The 19,987-nt window shown below is 55.5% G+C and overlaps 1 protein-coding gene across 2 annotated transcripts; it reads left to right on the top strand.

Moving 5' to 3' along the window:
• The first annotated feature begins 439 nt into the window (after positions 1–439).
• Positions 440–19,886, top strand: GON4L (gon-4 like). Of its 2 annotated transcripts, none has more exons than XM_072984293.2 (23): positions 440–613; positions 1,241–1,433; positions 2,806–2,907; positions 3,461–3,501; positions 3,588–3,691; positions 5,633–5,831; positions 6,575–6,661; positions 7,349–7,520; positions 8,159–8,303; positions 8,507–8,657; positions 9,542–9,658; positions 9,992–11,656; positions 11,999–12,257; positions 12,481–12,665; positions 13,393–13,590; positions 14,069–14,212; positions 14,835–14,978; positions 15,250–15,369; positions 16,125–16,235; positions 16,551–16,716; positions 16,927–17,707; positions 18,158–18,260; positions 19,451–19,886. In XM_072984293.2, exons 1-23 carry the CDS (start codon positions 497–499, stop codon positions 19,589–19,591), a joined length of 5,445 nt encoding a protein of 1,814 aa, XP_072840394.2. In that variant the 5' UTR covers positions 440–496; the 3' UTR covers positions 19,592–19,886. The 2 variants fall into 2 exon arrangements, with proteins under 2 accessions (XP_072840394.2, XP_072840391.2); XM_072984290.2 differs by having other exon boundaries at positions 446–613; positions 7,394–7,520.
• The last annotated feature ends 101 nt before the right edge of the window (positions 19,887–19,987 follow it).

Genomic DNA, 19,987 nt, shown 5'->3' with positions numbered 1-19,987 from the left:
GGAGCCCATGTTCCTTTCAAGGGACCCCGTGCAGGCCAGGAGGGAAAGGCCAGGAAATGGCTTGGCGTCCCGATTCCAGTTTGGAAAAAGAAAACGATTATTCGGTGTGTTAGAAGCTATGGAGGAGCTTTAGCTGGCCTCAAAGTTGGGAGGACTGGAAGCCTGATCTTCTGTTTGCTGAAGACGTTTTCAAGGGTATCTGAAGTTGGCAGGGTTTAAAAAAATAACCCCCTTCGTCTCTCCCTGCTTTAGGGTCAAAAATGGGCTCAGTTTCAAGATGGTAGGATTCTGAGACTTTTTTCGGTCTCTGTGTCCTCTCTCCCTCTGCCCTTCCTCTCTCTTTCTCTCTCTGCGATCCTGCCAGCTCTGAACCGCAGAAAAACAGCAGAAATCCGACGGGCAAATCTGAGCTTTCTCCCCCCCCCCTTCTCTCCCTCAGGCTGAGAAAGCTGCTACACCGCCCCTGCAGCGTCACATCAGCGCCGAGGTTGTGCCCATGGGGCCTCCCCCACCCCCCAAACCGAAGCAGAGCAAAGACAGCACCTTCATGGAGAAGCTGCATGCGGTGGACGAAGAGCTGGCCTCCAGCCCCGTGTGCATGGAGTCCTTCCAGGTAACCCCGTGGCCCCTGAATTTGCTGTCTTCCGTTGGGGAAAAGAGCATAAAGACCAGCTTGGGGATTATTTGGCCTAATCTTCCGTGAACCACAGGCTCCCCCCCTCCCCCCAGCAGCCTGAAGAAGTGGATCGGTAGCAAAGGGTCTTGCGAGGTGGCACGGGTTCAGTGGCTACCTCCTGAACTGGACTACCTGGCAGGGTTGTCGTGAAGAGGCCACAGGGGAAACCTGCACACATGTGAGCCCGTGAGCATCTTGGAATAGAGGCACAATCTTGGTGTACTACGTCCGTGGGCCGTCCGTCCCTGTGACTTCCCCTCTAAGATCATCCGGCCTTTATTTCATATACACTAGGGCTGCGGGATCAATCCCCGTGGTTTCACTTCTCCCCTGTCTGAAAATGTGAAATTGAAAAAAAGCCCAGAAAGTACAGGCTTCCAAAGCGTATTGACCAGAACTGGCCACAGAGACTATTTTATCGGCAGGGCTTCGGTTCCAAGCCCCCTTGTAGATGCCCAAAGCAGTGCGTACATAAACCCTCTCTTCTATGGGTGTGTTTGTGTGGGTGTCTCTTTTAAGCTCCGCCCCATGTGCCAAACCCCTCCCTTCCTTCTGCCTCTCCAGCCCCTGGAGGACAGCTTGATCGCCCTCCGCACGCGCTCCAAGCGGCCACTGAAGGACGTCCCCCTCGGCCAGCTGGAGGCCGAGCTCCGGGCTCCAGACATCACCCCGGACATGTACGACCCCAACACGGCGGACGACGAAGAGTGGAAACGGTGGCTTAGCGGTCTCATGAACGATGACGTGGGGAACGAAGGCATGTCCTTTTTTTGCCAGGGTGGGGCTGGGGGGTGGGCTGGGACTTCTGGTTTGAAGGAGGAGGCTTTGGGGAAGTTACTCTTTTTTTTGGACTACAGCACCCAGCATTCTTTCCCACTGGAGGAGGTTGCTGAGCCAACGAGACGCCCTCTTTGGTGGGTCAGAATCCTCCAGAGATCCTCTGGCCATCCATTCTCGGAAATCTCAGCCGGGACAGTCCGTGGCAGAGCACCATGGGAGTTGTAGTGCCAGAATCTGGAGGGCCCCACAGTTTGTCCAGCTTTGTTTTTTAAAGATCTCAAAATGCAGCCGCGTGAATGACGCTGTGATTTCCCCCCTCTCTTCTTGGGCAAAGGCAGCCACACAGAGGGAGGTGGGCTTCGAAATCGGCGGAGGCCTGGCTTCTGAGCTCTCGCCACGCTTTGCCCTCATGCATTCGAGCCCCTCTTCACGCGCCCGTAGTTTTGTTTTTAAATGGAAGTTGGGATTCTCAAGAGGACAAAAGACGGCGTTGTGTTGGAGGAGGTGGATGTACACAACGCTGGCCACCACGAAGGGCAACCGGAAAGTTTTCCACATTGAGAAAATCTGATTATCGTTTAACAGAAGATGATCAGTTCTACAAGCGTGGCATCACAAAATGGGCCGTATAATGGAACAAATTGTAAAGGTCCGTGTGTCTGGAAGAAAGCAGACCAACATTTAAAAGGCCTTGATCTGTATTTTGTCAAAACGGATCTCTCTGAAATGGCTGGTTTCTGACCTTAGTTGGCCTGTTTTGCTTCACAAAGATTTAATTAATAACATTTTTTGATATGTGTGACTGTTTGCTTCTGTTCACACCTCGTGATGTGCATTGGAAGCAGAATCTGTGAACACGTCGCACCTCCTGGTGGTTTCTCACCGAGGACTAATTCGGCCGGACTCTGCTTAGCTTCCAAAATCTAATAAGATTGATTGTTCAGGAAAAGGAAAAGACCAGAATCCGGGCCTTCTCGGCGGTGGCTCCTCGCCTTTGGAACAACTTGCCCCCTGAGATTCGCGCGGCTCCCTCGCTGGGCATTTTTAAGAAACAACTAAAAACATTGATGTATAGGCGGGCCTTCCCAACAGAAAACCCTTGACGATCTTTTTTCTTATTCTGTTCTTTATTATTTTTTTTTTATTTAAGTTTCTGCTGTAAAGTTTTAAAATTACATTGTTGTTTTTACTGTAAGCCGCCTAGAGTGGTCTAATATGATCAGATAGGCGGGATAGAAATAAAATAAATAAATAAATAAATAAATATAAATAAATAAATTGTTCAGAAGGGTAAGAGATGTAAATGCCTCCACTTTCCTGTCTCAGTTAAGAAGTGTTTTACCTTCCAGATGAGGCGGATGATGATGATGACCCCGAATACAACTTCCTAGAGGATCTTGATGAACCGGACACTGAGGACTTCAGAAATGACCGCGCCGTCCGGATCACGAGTACGTCTCCCTTATTTCTCCTGATAAAGAGGCTCAGAGTGGCTCGCTGTGTTAAAAACAGAAGAGCAGAATTAAAAGCACCATAAATGAGACATTAAAAGCAAATTAAACTACAATGGCAGTTATAAATACACTGGGGGACTCAAAACATGTAAAACTTTAAAAATACAACTTAAAAAACAGGATGCAATGACTCTGTTATGATGGTTAAAAGCCCGCTGGAAGAGTTGGGTTTAGAATTTCTAGCAACAGACGTGATGATGTGACCCATTAAAAGCCGGGGACCCAAGTTTTTGGGAAACATGGCTGTGAAGAATTTAGACCAAATATTGAACCTAGGTCCCAGTGCTTTCATCTGAATGATGCCCATAGCTGTTCTTTTTTTTTTCGGGAAAGAATCAGCTGCTCAATAATTAGATTATTGATTAAGTGAAATCTGTGATAATTTCTACAAGGAGGAGCCTTGCCTTTTTTCTTTGAGCGGGTTAAATAACAATCGGGTGGGGTTGAAATCTGTTACGGCACAGAACGGCGTTTGTTTCTTATCTTCCAGAGAAGGAAGTGAATGAACTGATGGAGGAGCTGTTTGAGACGGTAAGACTTTCTCCGGTCCCCTTCGCGCCTAAAATCTCTCAGCCCTCCAGATGCCGGCGCAACTTAAGCGTCTCTCCTCTGCTCAGTTTCAGGATGAGATGGGCTTCTCCAACGTGGAAGACGAGGGGCCGGAGGACGAGGACGGCAGCGCCGAAGCCCGGCCGAATTTTAACACTCCGCAGGTGCTCAGGTAGGGCGGCTTAGAGACTCACCCCATCTCCCGGCCTGTGGCACGATTTTGGGGGATGCTACCTAGCCTTCGGCCCCCGCAGGGGCACGTGAACAGATTTGGGGTGACAGCCCCCGTCCGGGCTTCCTGGGAGCTTCTGGGAGTTGCTTCCTGAAAAGTTAACTTTTCCACAGCCTGATTCGGGCCATGTCTCTCCCCCCCCCCAAAAAAATGCCCCGTTTTCAGGGAAAACCCACAGCTGTGGTTTGTGTGTGTGTGTGTGTGTGTGTGTGTGTGTGTGTGTGTGTGTGTGTGTGTTCTGTGCCATCAAATTGGAATCGACTTACAGCAACTCTAATAGTGTTTTCAAGCTAAAAGAAATAGTTAAGGAATGGTGTTACCAGTACTTCCCCCCTCCCCGCCCCACCATTAATTTCCATGACACTGAGCAGGGATTTGAACCCTGTTCTCCAGCGTCCTAGTCCGTGACGTGATCCGCTACAGTGGGCCTTTATTTCCGTTGCTTTTGAACGCTTATATTTACCGTTATTTCATACATTGGCAGCTAGGAACTCTTAGCCGGAAAGCAGTCTGTAAATCCGTAGAGGGAGGAGGATTTTATAGATGAGGTCCAACTTTTAATCCATCAGCCTCAGGACATTCTCTGCCCAGCTGGGCGGTGGCTCTCCAGGGGTTCAGCAAACGGCTGGAAATGAATGACCTGCAGTTCCTTAGTGGGATGATGGCTTGTTGCAGTTTGTTGGCCGTCTCTCTTGTTGAAGGTCCTTGAGAACGGAGGCGGTCAGCAGGAAGGTGGTGTGTGGAGGAGATGGTCCAGGCTCTGGGACCAGGGCCGTACCACATGGTAGAGGAGTGGGTTGACAGCCCAGGCTGTAGGGTGGCGGAGATGTTTTTGCAGCCAGCTGATCCTTTGGTGGAAGGCGGTTCTGAATGCCGGCTGAGCAAGCCTCCTTGTCTACGGGGCAGCTTGGCTTTAAGGAACGCCGAGTCTGTTTGGGAAGGGAGGCAGAGGAACGGCTGGACCCCGGCAGCCCCTTCTCGGTGGAGCCGTACCGGAAGGGGACGGGCAAACCTATTTCTGCCAGCGACATTTTGAAAGCTCTCCACCTCGAGTGGACGTTGCCGATCCGTTTGTGGTGTCCTGTTTTCTGATTCGGGGGGAAGGACTGTACCACCGTGGTCAAATAAATCCTGGATGGGCCTGGATTCTCCCCCCCCCCAATGCTTCTGGGCACAGCTGAGACGCATCTTGTCTCTGAAACCTGAAAAAAAGCCAACGCTAGGAGTGGTGGAGAAGGACGGAAGTTAGTGATAGATGGACGGAAGGCCTGATGTGATAGGAGTCTGCTCCCTGCGTGTGTATGGGGCGAACATAGCTTCTTAATTCCCCCCCCCTCCTTCAGAAGCACGGCGTAAGTGTGGGGGATGCTAGCGGTCACACCCGCTGATCTCCACTGCACGCTTCAGGGTTTACATGGCGCCCTTCGCTCAGGCTGCTCTCTCTCAACCACAACCTACCCCCCTCCTCCCCATACCGGCCCTCTTGGCAAGACCGAGGCTGTGTGCTTTGCAGAATCAGTACCCCTTGCAGGGGAGGAGCAGACTAAGGGCCCTTGATGGGTGCGGCACATCGGTCTTGCGAGGTGGACCAGTTTTTGTTTGGCCGTGGTTTAGGTAAGAGGGGAGCAGAGATTTGGAGAGAGTGGCAGATAGAGAGGTTTATTGAACCTGTAGTTTGGTCAAGGCTGAAATCTGGCTGGGGAGCCCACGGGACCATCCCTTGCCCAGATGGGATTCTGGGCCTCCCCAGCGGTGGGTCATGAGGAATCCCCCCCCCACAGCATGGCCAGAGTGGAGGGGGGTGTGGGTGGGTGGCCGGCTGGAGAAGCCCCCCCTCAGCCGCAGTACCTGCCTGCCAGCCCCTGGGAATCTCCTGCGCAGGTTCGAGGAGCCCCTGGCCAACTTGCTGAACGAACAGCACCGGACGGTGAAGGAGCAGCTGGAGCAGCTGCGCATGAAGAAGTCGGCCCCGAAGCTGCCCCTGGAGTCGGAGCGGGCCAAGCTGCGTCACGAGAGGCCTGTCCAGACCCTGACCTTGGACACCGGGCAGAAGAAGAGGCTGATGCAGCAAATGCAGCAGGTGAGGGGCTCAGAAGGCGGTGGTGGACCCTTCTCTCTCTCTCTCTCTCTCTTTCTGCACTGAAAGAAGCCAAACCTAAACCTGGTTAACATTCACGCAGAACAATAAGCCAATAATCCTGGCTTAAACAGAGCACAGGAGTTCTGCAACTCATTTGCCCCCATGGAGGTTGAGGCTTCCTGGGTCCTTTTTTCTGTGGTTCAGGGTGGATTGTCCTTTTATGCGTGCCGTTGTTTGAACACCATCCCCGAGGGCGAGAAGCTTGTCTTTGCAAAGCTCAAACCTTTTAAGGACGATGGTTTCCCAACCTTGGGTCCCCAGAGGTTTCTGGACTACATCTCCCAGAAACCTTTTCACCACTAGCTATGCTGGCCAGGATTTCTGGGAGTCGTAGTCCAAGAACATCCGGGGAGCCACAGCGAGGAAGCACCATTTAGAACGCCTAACCGTGTAGTCTAGATCACTAGGGCTAAATTTTTCATGGCCAAGCTCTTGATGACCCACTTGTAGATTAATGCCAAGATCGTTGCCTGGACTTCTAATCTGGTACAGGCAGAGGAATTGTCAAAAAAAGAAGAAGCCCTAAGCCGTTTGCTTTCAAACACGCCCTGCCTCGCTGTGAAGGACATGGGTGAGATAGAGGGTGCTTTTAAAGAGAAACCAGTCAAGGCTGGGCTCACATGGGGTGCATTCTGCGCTTGTCGAGAGGCACCGTCGATTCTCCTGTCTTGTTTTTTTCATAGCACGTGCAGCTCCTGACGCAGGTCCACCTCCTCAGCAGCGCCAACCCCAGCTTGAGCTCGGAGGCCGGCACCGCGCGCCTCTTTCTGGTAAGGCTGGGTTGAAGTCGGCGAATCGTGCCTCTTGCCCTCGGCCTTGGTTTCACAAGGTGGGGACAGGTGAAGGTAAAGCTAAAATCCGCTTCCAGGATGGCAGAAGGTTGCATAGCCACCAGTGATTTCCCCTCCCCTCCCCGGACAGGCTTCCCGTCGTGTGACCGGTTGAGCAGCCGGTCACGCAGAGTTCAGCCTGGAGAGGAGAAGCCCTATTTAGAGATGTAAAGTTTCCAAATATTTCAATTTTTTCCCCCATGGAAACAATGGGTGTGTTTTCTGGAAAAGATGGAAATGTTCAGAAATTTAACATCTCTTATCCTATTATTATAGGATTTTGGCTAGAGCGTCTGTACTCTCTTCAATTTGGAGACACACAGATGAAACCTTCCGTGTGTGATTTTCCCCTCTGGCGTTCGTATACCTTCAAATCCAAAAATGGTTATGCTTAACTTAGAAAGAACGCGTGACTGAGGGTGGGGGTTAAAGACTGTTTATGGGAGATGGGCTGGCTCATGGCTCGGCCACCCCCTTCCAAAACAGCCTCATTGCTCCTGAGGACTAGCACCTTTGAGAGTTCTGTTTGCTTCCAATGAGCTGTTTATGAGCCTAAAAGGGGGAGCAGGCGTCTTTTAAGCTGTGGCTTCTGTTAAGCCTCCTCCTGTCGTCTCTTTCCATCCGTAGACGGAGCTGGACAGCTTCGCTCAGAGTTCCCTGCTTCTATGCCAGCCCCACGGCCCGGATTTCCAGACGGCCTTCCAGCCCTGCAACCTGAAGGAAGCGCTCCGGCTCATCCAGGACTTCCACGCCAACATCAAGATCGAAGGGAGCCCCCGCAAGGCCGTCAAGAAGAACGGTACGGACGTGCGACAGTTTTTGAAGAAGCGGGTTATCATCCGGGACAGACCACGCGGAAATCAGTCTGCTCGCATTTAAAGATGCCACAAAACTTGGCTTATTCGCTTATTTTGTTTTGTGCTGTCAATCATCATCATCAGGTTAAAACTTGTATAATACCAGTCAATGTTTTTATAATTTTGATTGACCGTGCCTGGCGTTTTTGAATCATCAGCATCTGAGAACAGCATAGCTCGGAGGGACCCTCTGGGTCATCCAGTCCAGCCCCGACAAGGAGGCCCAGTGGGGGGGGGATTCGAACTCCCAACCTCTGGCTCCACAGCCAGAGGCCCAACCCACTGAGCTGTACATGTGCTTTAGACTGGAAATGGGATCGCTCTGTATTCCTTTTACCACCCAGCTCTTAGTCAAATCCCTGAGGGTTCTCTTTTAAACTTTTTAAACAAATGCTCATTATATATTTTGGGAGGGGGGTGTAGGCTGGACCATATCCTCTCCGCCTTCCTCTAATCAGGATCCTCAAGAGGTGCTAGGACTCCACCCTCCATAATCCCCAGCAACCCGTAGGCAATCTTCGAGCCTCGTTCTCTTCACTGTGGCCCCTCTTCTCCCCCCTCCCCAACTTCTTCCCCCCAGGGAGCGACTTTGCCTGCTTGCCGAAGCAGCTCGCCTGGATCTTTGCCACCAGGAGGGTCTTCATGTACCCGGAGCTGCTGCCCACCTGCTCCTTGAAGGCCAAGACGCCCCGAGACAAGATTGTCTTCACGAAAGGAGAAGACAAGTAAGCACTCGAAGAGCTACCTTATAGGGTTGTTGCCGAAATAAAAATACGGTGCAGGGCGGGGGAGGGTGGGAGGGAGCCACATACGCAGCCCGGAGTTTTCCCGGAGGACCGGCGAGACGGAATTGCACCCGTCTGGCCAAGAAGAACGCGAGCTGCCAAAGACAGTCAAGAATTGGCCGGCTTTTGCCCCCTCTTTGCAGCCTCTTGGCCCTCGGCCTCAAACACTTCGAAGGGACGGAGTTTCCGAAGCCGCTCATCAGCAAGTACCTCCTGACCACCAAGACGGCGCATCAGCTGACGGTGCGGATCAAGAACCTCAACATGAACAGGGTCCCCGACAACATTCTCAAAGTATGTTCCTTTTTAATCATCTAGGCGGTTTGTCCGGTCCCGGAAGAGTTGAGATCCACAGAATTACGTGGATTGTTGGCTGTGCAAGACCCAGTCTGGTTAGACGGTTGTTTCAGGAAGGTTACGTTTCGAGCATAGCAGGAGCCCTGAGAAAAATTCACTTTATGTTCTCCGTTTACGAAGCTTTTGTTGCGAGAGAGCCTTATTTTATGAAGGACATCCCAGCGGCGTTTGTGCTGAGCTATAAAAACCCGTTGGTGCTGCAAACCCCTTTTTTAATAGCCTGGCCTCTGTGATAGGGAGGCGCTCGAAGCCCAGTTAGTTGGACTCCAGGAGGCCCACCCGCAGGACGAGGCATTGGTGTAAAGTAGGACCCCCATATCCACGGGGGATCAGTTCTAAGCCCCCCTCCGCGGATGCCTGAAAACGCGGATTAGAGCAAACAGTATTTTAGCTAGGTCTCTGTCTCCCTCTAGTGGCCAGTTATTATAACATCACCTTTGGAAATAGGTATTTTAGGATTTTTCTTTTAACATTTTTAATATTTTTAGGCTGTGGATAAATGGATCAGCAGATCCTGATCCCGCATATATTGGGGGGGGGGGCGTCCTCATGTCCTTCCTTTTGCTGCATCGCCGCATGCTGCCCTCCCTGCCACTTATCCATAAAATGAACCTTTTAAGGCATTTGTGGATTTCTGTCTTCATCCTGACAGTTCTTTGAGGGGGGGGGGTGTACTGGGTGTCCATACCGGCCCGTGGGCACAGAGGGTTTGGCTTAGATTTTTAGGGGCTCTGCTGAGCGGCAGGATGGGTGCCGGATTCGGCTGAGGTCCCTATCAGAGGGTGTTCTCTGACCCTCCCACCGTCTCTTTTAACTTTCAGTACTATAAGATGACCAAGCAGGTTCCTGCCCTACCCAGGCTGTGCGAGGAACTCCAGCCGGGCGACTGGACACCCCCGATCGAACGAGAGGAACATCGGCTGCCTTTCTGGCTGAAGGTATGTCCCACTTTCGAGGAGGCAGAAAAACAAGCTCGGGAATCTGGCTTTTTGTGGGGGAGGCCTCGGAGCTGAAGCCCCAGGGGCTTCCAGATAGGGTTGGACAGGATCTTCCCTGTTTGCAATGGCCTGAAGCCACGGAAAGCCCACCTCGCATACACCAAGCTGTTCGTAGTCCTCCTCTCTCTCTCTCCCTCTTCCCCTCATGGTTATCAGGATCCTTCCCCTTTCGCCAATGGCGGCTGCATTTTGGGGACCGGCCCTGCCGCTCTCTTTCGCCGAAGCCCCGTTTCTCTTGTGGCTTGCCTCCTCTTTCCCTGCCTTTCTTTCCAGGCCAGCCGCCCCTTCATCCAAGAGGTGCTGGAGCCACGGCCCCGGGAGGCATCGCACAGCACTGGCAACCTCGGCGAGGCAGGGATGGAATTGACCGATCCAAGGCCGGAGGAGAAGTACCCCTTGCGCGCCCCGGAGGGCTTGCAGTGGATCCTGAGGCCTCTGAACAGCCGCTTCTGCCGGAAGGCCTGGAGGCGCCCCCGGCCGGCCGCCACCAAGCCCCTCCCGGTCCGCCCGGGCCTTTGCTTGCCTTCGGCCGCCGCCGGTGGTAGCAGCAACATCCTGAAAATGGCCACTAAACACCCCCCGCCAGAAGCCCTTCCCAGCAAAGCCGGGGGGCGGGTCCCCCGCTTGATTCAGCCCGCGCCGCTCATCCAGCCCCTTCCGGGTGTCCAGCATCTGAGCCTCCAGCCGGCGGTGGGCCCCCAGGCCGGCTTTGAGCTCCGGGGGGTCTTCCCTGCTCAGCAGCCTGATCCGCGAGGGGGCTTGGCTGCCCCTGCCCCACCCAACGTGGTCCCTCCCCTGCCGGTGGCTTTTCAGCCTAAAATGATCCTCCCAGCCCTCCCCGCCTCGAGGGTCCGGAAACCTGGCCCTCCCCGGGGATACCAAAAGAAAAGGAGCCCTCGGCCGGCCCCCTTGCTCAAGGCCGCCCCTTTGCTCCACCCGGCTCCCGTCATCTTTACCGTACCGGCCGGCGCCGTGAAAGTGGTCAGCATCGGCAACAGCTGCAACGTGTTGCAACCCTTAGCGGCCAGCTCGGCCGCGGGGGTTGCTGCCCAGCCCATCCCCATCACCACCTTGCTGGTCAACCCGGCCTCTTTCCCGCTGGCGGTTCCCCCAGCCCCGTCCGTTGTGGTCACCTCCAGTTCGGCCAGCCCCCTCGCTTCCCCTGCCATCCAAGATCCTGAGGTTGCTGGCCGGCCAGCTGGCGGGACGGCTTCCGGCGACAGCCTGTCGTGTCCCGTCAAGGCGGAAACCGAGATGGCGCCACAAGAGCCCCCGTCCTGCTCCATGACCCCCGCCGAGGAAGAGGACTCCGGCCCTGGGGCCCCTGATCCTGGCCGAGGACTCCCAGTGGCGAACCCGCTTCCGGCTTGCGCAGACGGATCTCCCGCAGACCCTTTCTCCCCATCGCCAGAAACGGGAGAGCTGGTGAATCCCAAAGAGGAATCGAGCAACCCCCAGTGGGAAGATATTGTCGGCTCCGAGGACCCGCTCTCTGGGGCTCCCCCTTTAAAAGAGGAGCTGGTGTTAGGCCTCGGGCAAGAGCTGCGCGTGGACCCGCCCCCCTTGTACGTGAGCGAGCCGAAGGAAGCCCCAAGCAAGCCGAGCCCCCGCAAGAAGGAGGAGCCCGGCCAGAGGGGGCCTGGACAGTGTCCGCCCGGGGGCCCCATCACCGCCAAAGAAACCGGCCATTCCGCCGAGGGGGTCTGTGGCCCTGTGGCTGGGGGACTCGAGACCGGCGGGTCCCAGGCGAAGCCGGAGGATTCGTCCGGCCCAGGGGGCGGTGACATGGGACCACCGGCCAGCCACGAGGTGACCGGAGAGAAGGAAGGGCCCGAAGAAGAAGAGGAGGAAGACTTTGAGGATGACCTTCAGGATGAGGAAGACGAGGAAATGTCGTCAGCTTCGGAGGAATCGGTGCTTTCAGTGCCTGAACTACAGGTAGACTCTTTTCCCCGAGGTGGAGGAGATGGGTTGAGGAAGAAGGAGCCTAGAGGACAAATACGGGGAGGCTTGAGAATGGGTGCTTAGGGTCGGGGGGAGGATACGGGGAGGACAGCAACATTGTGCAGTATTGGGGCATCCAGTTGGTCACGGTGTGAACCTCCGTTGGGAGTGGAGCCTCCTGTTCAGGGGCAGTCTACCTCAAAACGCCGACAGCTGGAGGATGAGAGCAGAACAGGGTCACCGCCCGCACCTTTTGGGGTCACTAGCCTGGGGCGAGGAAGCCCTCTTTGCCCGGCGTGCCCCTCCTTACCCTGGGATGTTCTTGTGGGCCCCCAGGAGACGATGGAGAAGCTGACGTGGCTCGCTTCCGAGAGGCGGCTGAGCCAGGAGGGGGACTCCGAGGAGGAGAACTCCCCGGAGGAGAATTCCGAGCCCGAGGAGGAGGAAGAGGAGGAGGAGGAAGGGGAGAACCCGGAGATCTCGCAGAAGGAGGACGAAATGGCCGACGAGGCGGCGGGTCCCGGAGATGGGCCCGTGCCGTGTCTCAGCTTGGCGTCCGCCGTCCCCGAGGTGGAGCCCCGGAGCACTCCGCCGGGTGAGCTTATGGGTGTGTGTGGAGGGGGTGGGTTGAATCCAGCCCCTGGCCTCTTCGGCTCTTTCCGTTCCTTCCCCGTGCTTTGAGACGTTGCGAGGGGCATGCATTACCTCGAGGCTTCAGCAGCTCCCCTCTGGTGTCGGAGAACAGCTGCAGAGCAGTTGGGCTCCTTTTGATCTTTCTTCTACTCCGCTGGTCCTTTTTTCTCTTCCCCCCCCCAAAGGCGAAAACACCAAAGCAGCCCCCGGGAAAAGCCGGAGCTCTCACAAAGCCCGGGCCAAGAGGGGCCGAGGCCGGGCCAGCAAAGACACGTCAAAGCTGCTCCTTCTGTACGATGAGGACATTCTGGAAAGGGACCCTTTGCGGGAACAGAAAGACTTGGCCTTTGCCCAGGCTTACCTGAGCCAGGTAAGAAGCTCCCTGGGTCGGAAGGTGGATTTTGGAGGGCCAGAGAGTTACTCGGGCTGAGATTTGGGGAAAATCTCTAGAGATTCATTCAAAGCTGCCTCTGCGTTTCCTGTAGTTTTTCGCCGTTCCTGATGTTTCAGGCTTTTGGCTTTCAGAAATCATCTACTCTCGACTGTTGAGCTTCAGAGAATCCACGTGGAAAGATGTCCCTCTATCTGGTTTTGAAGGTTTTTTAGGATAAAGAGACATGAGTGATTATGTCATGGTGCATGAAGTGGAGAAAGGAAAGAGGGAGAGGGCTTTCCTAGATTCCTTTTTTTCGTTCATTACAGTAGGACTCTGTTATCCATGCCTCCCCCGCAGATACCAGAAAGCGTGGATATAGCAAAACCTATGTATTTCACATAGTCTCTGATTCCCTCTAGTGGCTGGTTCTAGTAGTACACCTTGGAAACCAGTGTTTCTGGGAGTTTTTATTTAAGATGTCCAGGCAGTGGGTAAGTGAAACCGTGGGTAGCGATCCCGCCAATCAGTCAGTCCGACTGTACTTAAATTTATGACGTTTTTCCTCCTGTGAGCTGAAAACGGCAGGCGTGGCTCTCCTTCCACCCTTCATCGGCTCGGTGCTCGCCATGGCCCTTCGAGCGACGGCCTGGCTCAGGGCCCCCAAGCAGGGTTCGTGGACCTAACAGCAGGGTGTCCCACCCTCTGCCTCTCTCCCCCCCAGGTCCGCGAGGCCTTGCGGCACCAGCCAGGGAAGTACGAGGCGTTCCTCCGGGTCATTTACGAGTTTGAGAACAATGCCCAGAAGCAGACGGCGGTCGACCTCTACGCCCAGCTGCGCGATGTGCTGCAGGAGTGGCCGCAGCTGCTGACGGACTTTGCGGCGTTCCTCCTCCCCGAACAAGCTCTGGAGTGCGGCCTGGTGCGTAGGCTGAGGGCCGCGGTGGGCTGGGCAGTCATTTCCCGGGCGGCTTGCTTCGCCCGGATTCTGTAAATCCCCTCTGTGATTTGAATGAACGAATGTTTGCACAGATGAGCTTAGGATGTTGTTTACTGCGAGTTATGGGAAGGAGGTGGCAGGTCTGACGTGGGGCTCGAAAAACTTTGATTGCTGAAGATTTGGGATCTTCTTTCTGCTTGCTGGACCACGGCTTTGAAAGCCAACCCCATTTTTTAGAAACTTTTATATAAAACTAAAGATTTGGAAGGTTCTGGCTCATGCTCAGCACCGTTTGCTGTGCTCGTGGGCATCCTGCTGTCTTCAGATGGCAGAGTGCTAGGCAGGAAAGAGGCTTGTGCTTAGCTCAGCGTCCCCGTAACCTTCAGAACCAAGCAGCGACTGGCCAGCGCCCGTGACGTCAGATCTGGGACACGAGCAGGCGATTTCTTCTTTTTTCCAGTTTGAGGAGCAGCAGGCGTTCGAGAAGAGCCGGAAGTTCCTCCGCCAGCTGGAGATCTGCTTTGCCGAAAACCCTTCCCACCATCAGAAGATCATCAAGGTGCTGCAGAGCTGTACCGAGAGCCTGCCCCAGGAGATCATGGAGGTGAGGAGTCACGCCAGAGAACGAACCCCGCAGAACGGTCAGATCTCCTCCTCTCTCCCCCTGGGAAGCCTCCAGCGCGCTCTCGAGCTGGGATGGAAGAATTCATCCCCTGTCGCTTCCCATCCCCTGCTAGTCAAAGGCATACAAGGAACGGGCAACCTTCCTTGCCAGGCTACAGCTCCCACAAGCCCCGATCCCCCTGGGTCCCGCTTGTGGATGACGGGGGTTGTAGTCCACCACCTGGAGGACGAGAGGTTCTCTAACTCTGCAGAGTATTACTCATAGCAAACCTAATAGTTCCCCGAGTACGGCTTCTTACGCAGCCTCGGGGGCCCGTCCATGTGTAGGAGAGTGCCTCAGCAGGTTCAGAGGAACCCTAAGTGCTGCGGAAGTACAGAAGCATCTTAGTAGACCCCACCTAAACATCCATACGGGACCAGGCGGAGGGATGCTGATTTTTCTCTTCCTCTTTCTGATCCACCTCTTATTTCTCGCCCTGCTCTTTTCCACTTATGCCTCCCTTCTTCTCCGTTCCTTCTTCTTTTTTCCCCCTCCCCACTTCTCCTCCTTGCCGGCCTCCTTCTCTTCCCCCGCCTCTCCGACGCCGCCCGTCCTCGTTCAGCTCAAAACCCAGATGTGGCAGCTGCTGAAGGGTCACGACCACCTGCAGGACGAGTTCTCCGTCTTCTTTGACCACCTGCGCCCGTCGGCCAGCCGCTTGGGGGACTTCGAGGAGATCAACTGGACGGAGGAGAAAGACTATGAGGTGGGATCGCCTCCCCCCAACCTCCCCGGGGTAAACTTGGGAGGGTTGGACGAGATGAGGCTCCCACGTCTATCTCTCGTGACCCCTGGCTAGGGTCGATGACAACGAGGGCTGTGTCCCCCGCCCCCCAAATCTCTGGATTAAGGGCAGGAAGAATCTGGACAGGGAACTGGGGGGCCGTGAGACGCTGTGTGGCTCCTCAGCCCCCAGGGCAGGGGCCAAACGCCAGTCCTGCCACCGCTCTTCATGGCAGCGTCTGTCCTTCTCCTAGTTTGACGGATTTGAAGAAGTCTGCCTGCCGGACGTGGAGGAAGAAGAGGAGCCCCCTAAAATCCACGCTCCCTCGAAAAACAAGAGGAGGAAGGAGATGGGAGGTCAGAACGGCGAGAAGGTGAGAACGGAGGGGGGGGGGCGAAGGAAGTGGAGGATTCACAGAGAGGCTGACACCTCCGGGATCTTCTGCGTGGTCTCCATAACTCGCAGGATTAGGTTTTGGAGATCTCAGACCGGCTCCATGAGATTCCCTTCAGATCTTAAGGAGGTGTCATTAAGGCAGTGTGTATTCATGCCGCCCTGATTGAGGCAGCCAGGGGTCGGTCCTCGGACGGAGCCCTCCTCCGTTGCCTCTTCCGCCGGCCTGGAATAAAGGTTCCCCGATCCGTCCGCGTTGACTTAATGCTGGCTCACGGCTGCCCTCCTGCTGCCTATTCCAAGATTTAAGGCCGCGTTTCCATTTTGGGCACGACCGTGAGCTTGACCAAAGTCGGTGTCAGCCGGGAGAAGCGAGGGAGGGGGAAACCTGGTTTATGATGCCCAGAAGGATGATTGGAAGAAGCCAGGAGAGCCTCCCAGGACTAAGCGTTGTGGGCCCTTTTCCGAGTTGGCCAAGGGGACAGCCTACACTGCCAAAACGGTCTCGGAAGGCGTGTGGGTATTAGATCTCCTTGCCCGGCAGGGCCAGGATCAGAGAAGCCCGGCTGGGGCCCCTACGCCTTCAGTGGGAGCTGTAGGAGCCCCATCATCATCATCCTCGCCCTCTCCAGGGGCATTTCGCCACGCTGCCTGCAAGCAGCCGGCCTGTCCTCGAGCATCGAGGGAGACATGGTGGGCGCCAGCTCACTTTGGCTTCTCCTTGCGGGGTTTCAGGAGCCCGAATGGGCCGAGGGGGCCAAGGAGTGCCCCTCCTGCCACGAGGGGAGCGGCGACCTCCGGATGAAGAGGAGCAAACGGAGGAGCTGCGGCCACTGCGGGCATAAGGTCAGGAGATCAAACTGAAGGAATGGGTAGAGTGAAGCGGCCCTTCTCCCACCTGGAGCCCCTCTAGGGAGGGTTAGCCCCTGCCTCCATCATCCCTAGCTAGCCGATAGATGCTGGGGGGACGATGGGTGTGGTTTGCCCTGGAGACAGTCTCGGGTTGGGCTGGTGTCATTCCCACCCCCTTTCTCCCCGCCCCGCCCCAGATGTGATCTTCCGACCGGGGTGTACGGAAGGCGAGGAAGCTCCCGGCCTTCCAAGGCTGGCAAGCATGAGTCCTTTACGGGGTTGCCCCTCGCGGCTTTTTGGGGTCCGCAGGCAGGAGAAGGCAAGGCCTTTCGCGGTAAAGACCCGCCGGAGCTCTCCGAGACCCTCGCCGAAGGGAAGGCGCCTGCAGAGGAAGGCGCGGAGCCGAGAGAAGATGGCGAAGCCCCCCCGGGCAGGATGAGTGCAGCCGCCCGGAGAACAGACTCGGCCGGAGCAGGTGCGTGGCGGGCGATGGACCCCGGAAGGCCCCTGGGTTTGGGGCCTTGCTCGGAGAGGGACTTCCCGGGGCTCGAGAGGCAGTCCGACTCGTTTTTGCATTTCCGGCATCCGTGCTTCGCTTTGCAACATAGCCGCACGGGTGAGCCCCCAAGAAGGAGGCCTGCCTGGTTTTTCATTCTGCCCGTTTCTTTCTCCTCCTCCTCGCTAGGTTCTCCCGGGGAAGGAAAGCCACCTCCGTGCAGAGACGGGCCTTCGGAAGGGGCCGCCCCGCCCGGGGGCAAGACCCCGGAGGGGTGCTCCGTCCCGGGACTTCTCTGCCCCAAGAGGGCTGGGGATACTGCCAAGCCCTGCCCTGCCAACAACGCCACCTCTTCGGCCCCACAGAGCCAGAGGGGGACTCTGCGAAAGCTACCTCAACTCAAAAGCAGCTTTTGCCCTGTAGAAGGGGGAAATTATGCCGGACACGGCCTGCGGGACGAGGACCTCTCCTCCGGCCTCGGGAAAGACGTTTCGGAGCCCGAGAAAGCGAGGACTTTGGGCTCCGCCTCTCCTGCAGCCGAGAAGTGCCCGCAAACGCTGGTCCTTCGGCCCGGCCTCCCGGAGGAACCCCGGGCTCCCTCCGACCCAGATCTCCAGGACAAAGGAGCCGACAGCCTGACTACCTCTGCGAATGTCAAACCCAAAGGAAGGGAGACGTGGGGTTCACCATCCAAAGCCCCTCCGGCGGGTACAAATGGTGGCCGGCGAGCGGAGGCAGAAGCTTCCGGTGCCGGCCGACTCCCCCCGCCGGCGGCTGATCCGAAAGCAACGGAGGGCTCGTCTCCGAGCGAGCGTTTCCAGGGGCCAAAGCTGCCGCCGGTGGCAGGAGGCCGGGAATGTGCGGTCTCCTTTCGGGGAGAGGACGTGGCCCCGAGGGTGGCCGAGGCCACCGTGTGTGCCAAGAACATCAAGGTCAGCTCCACGGGGGAGAAGGTCGTCCTGTGGACCAGGTAAGCCAGTCGCTCCGCCGTTCGAGAATGGGTCCCTGGGGAAAAGCCAAGACAGGCATGCTTTCCCTGAATGCCCACCCAATCTCCTTGCTGAGGGCGGCTTGGAGCATGTACAAAGGGCCTGTCTTTCCCACGCAGAGGGAAAGAAACCTCTTTTGCGCCTGAAAAAGGCTGGGGGAGGCGAGGGGAGAGAGGCTGGCCCTGGGAAGGGCGACCGAGCGTCCGACCCTCCAGGAAGATAACGGCACCTCGTCTCGGCACCTTTTCCTCTGTGCCTCCCGTTGAAGTGTGGAATTTTTGGCTCAGCTCCATCAGCAGAGCTTCGGAAACCCACACCTCCGTCCGCTCAAGCGCTGCTCGCAGGATCGGGAAGTCCAGCCCAAGGGAAGAAACCTTTTTAAATTTTTTTTGAGGTCTCGTGCCCCCCATGAGATGGTTCTCTTTTTACAGGGAGGCCGACCGGGTCATCCTGACCGCCTGCCAGGAGCGAGGGGCCAGCCCCGACACCTTCAGAGCCATCTCGCAGCAGCTCCAGAACAAAACGGCAGAGGAAGTAAGGCGTGTCGGTGGTAGTGGGGAAAGGGGGATTCTAGGTGTGTGTTGGGGTTTCTCCCCCGTTCCAAGCAAACCCGTTTCGAAGTACTCGCTCTAGAATGGAGGCTTAAAAAGAGGCTGTGCCAGTGTTTGGACCGTAGGACCCCCCCGTATCTGCAGGATCAGTATCCGCTGTCTGAAAATAGTAAAAAGAAAAAAAAACTAGAAATACATATTTTCATGACGCGTTTACCAGAATTGGCCACCAGAGACCATGCTATGTATTCTTCTTCTTGTAATAGATAGCATGAACTCTGGTTTCTTCTATCTCTGGTAATACAGGTGGAAATATGTATTTCTGGATTTTTTCCCCCTTTTACCATGGTATGTCTCGCATTTACGATTATCAGCATTTTTCGGCATCCACTGGGGCAGCTTGGAACCAGTCCCCTAGGAGTACGGGGAGGGGGGGTGGGTTCTATTCTATATCCTGTTTCAAAAGAAAAATCTGCTTTGAGCACTTTTGCGCCAGAAACAAGGTGCAAACGGATTACCTTTCAAAAGCGTTCTTTAACAATCTGGCTGGAAAGAGAGGGTGAAATATACATTAGAAGTGAAGATACTTTTTTTAAGATTTAAATGGAGGTTCCCCGTGGGGTTGACTTCTTCTTTTTTTCTTTTTGCCAACTGAATTCCTACACATCATTAGCAACAAAAGCCACCCTGGGCCCCTTTTGAAGGAGAAAGGCAGGGTCAAAAGGTTTTAAATCAATAAATCAATACCCAAGGATTCTTCTCCCTCCATGTCCCTATACCCGGCAGCTGAATGAAAGGCGAGATACAGAGGTAGATTTCCTGCTGGAGGGAGCTGGCTGCTCAAACAGGGAGTGCCTTAGAAATCTTGCCCCACAAAGCACCACAATTAGTCCGAGAATTCACGCCGAATCACAGGACGATGGGAGTTGGAAGAGGCCTCTGAGGTCATCCAGTCCAACCTGCGGCTCAAGGCAGGGATCCCAAGGCAAAGTGGATCTTGACACAAGGTGGCCCCATTGTCCCTCGAAGGCGCTCACCACCCCCTCCCGAGGTCACGGCTTCCATTCTCGTACTTCTCTGACAGTCAGGAAGTTTCTCCTGATCTTCTACCCGTCTGCCTTGCGTTCCCGTGCTGTCTGGCCTCGCTCATCTCTGGCCTTGCTGTTCTCTCAGGTCGCCCACCGGTTCAGGGAGCTGATGACCTTGTTCCACACCGCCTGCGACGTCAGCTCAGAGGACGAGGAAGACGGCCTGAGCACCAGCAACACGGATCCCGTCCTCTCCGAGGAAGAGCAGGAGGAGACAGGTTTTTAAGGAAGCAGCCGGGAGAATTTCTGGACTCCGGGCAGCCCTTTTTTCCCGTTCGACTCTGGCGTGCTTTGCGTCACACTGAAGCTGCCTTCAGAGACTCCTCCTCCCCCCCGGGCTCTGTATGAGATGGGAAAGAGTGGCCCTATCCTGCTCGGTGCTGGGACTCAAGGCTCAGATAATAGGAGATGTAAATGTTTTTAATGGTAGAGAAAGGTGGATGTTTTCTCTACGGCCTTTTCCGGACGAATATTTATTGTGCCGTTGTATTTTAAAGAATAAAACCCATCTTCTTGCGGGAGAGTCGCAGGCCTCTCTTACCAGCGCAGAACGTGCCCCTGCGCCTCCGCAGCCAGCGTCAGACGCCGCTGCTGCGCACCCTCACCTTTATAGGGATTTACA

Source organism: Pogona vitticeps, chromosome 15 (assembly GCF_051106095.1).
Source record: "Pogona vitticeps strain Pit_001003342236 chromosome 15, PviZW2.1, whole genome shotgun sequence".
In the NCBI taxonomy this organism is placed as follows: domain Eukaryota; kingdom Metazoa; phylum Chordata; class Lepidosauria; order Squamata; family Agamidae; genus Pogona; species Pogona vitticeps.
The sequence above is the reverse complement of the archived record's forward strand: the minus strand, read 5'-3'. Positions and strand labels throughout refer to the sequence as shown.

What these genes read in the sequence shown, in the direction of transcription:
- GON4L (XM_072984293.2), top strand. Translation starts at nt 497, where the DNA reads ATGGGGCCTCCCCCACCCCCCAAACCGAAGCAGAGCAAAGACAGCACC. An exon ending in CCGCGCCGTCCGGATCACGA is followed by an intron (nt 2,908 to 3,460) that starts GTACGTCTCCCT and finishes CTTATCTTCCAG; the next exon opens with AGAAGGAAGTGAATGAACTG. An exon ending in TGCCCCAGGAGATCATGGAG is followed by an intron (nt 14,213 to 14,834) that starts GTGAGGAGTCAC and finishes GTCCTCGTTCAG; the next exon opens with CTCAAAACCCAGATGTGGCA.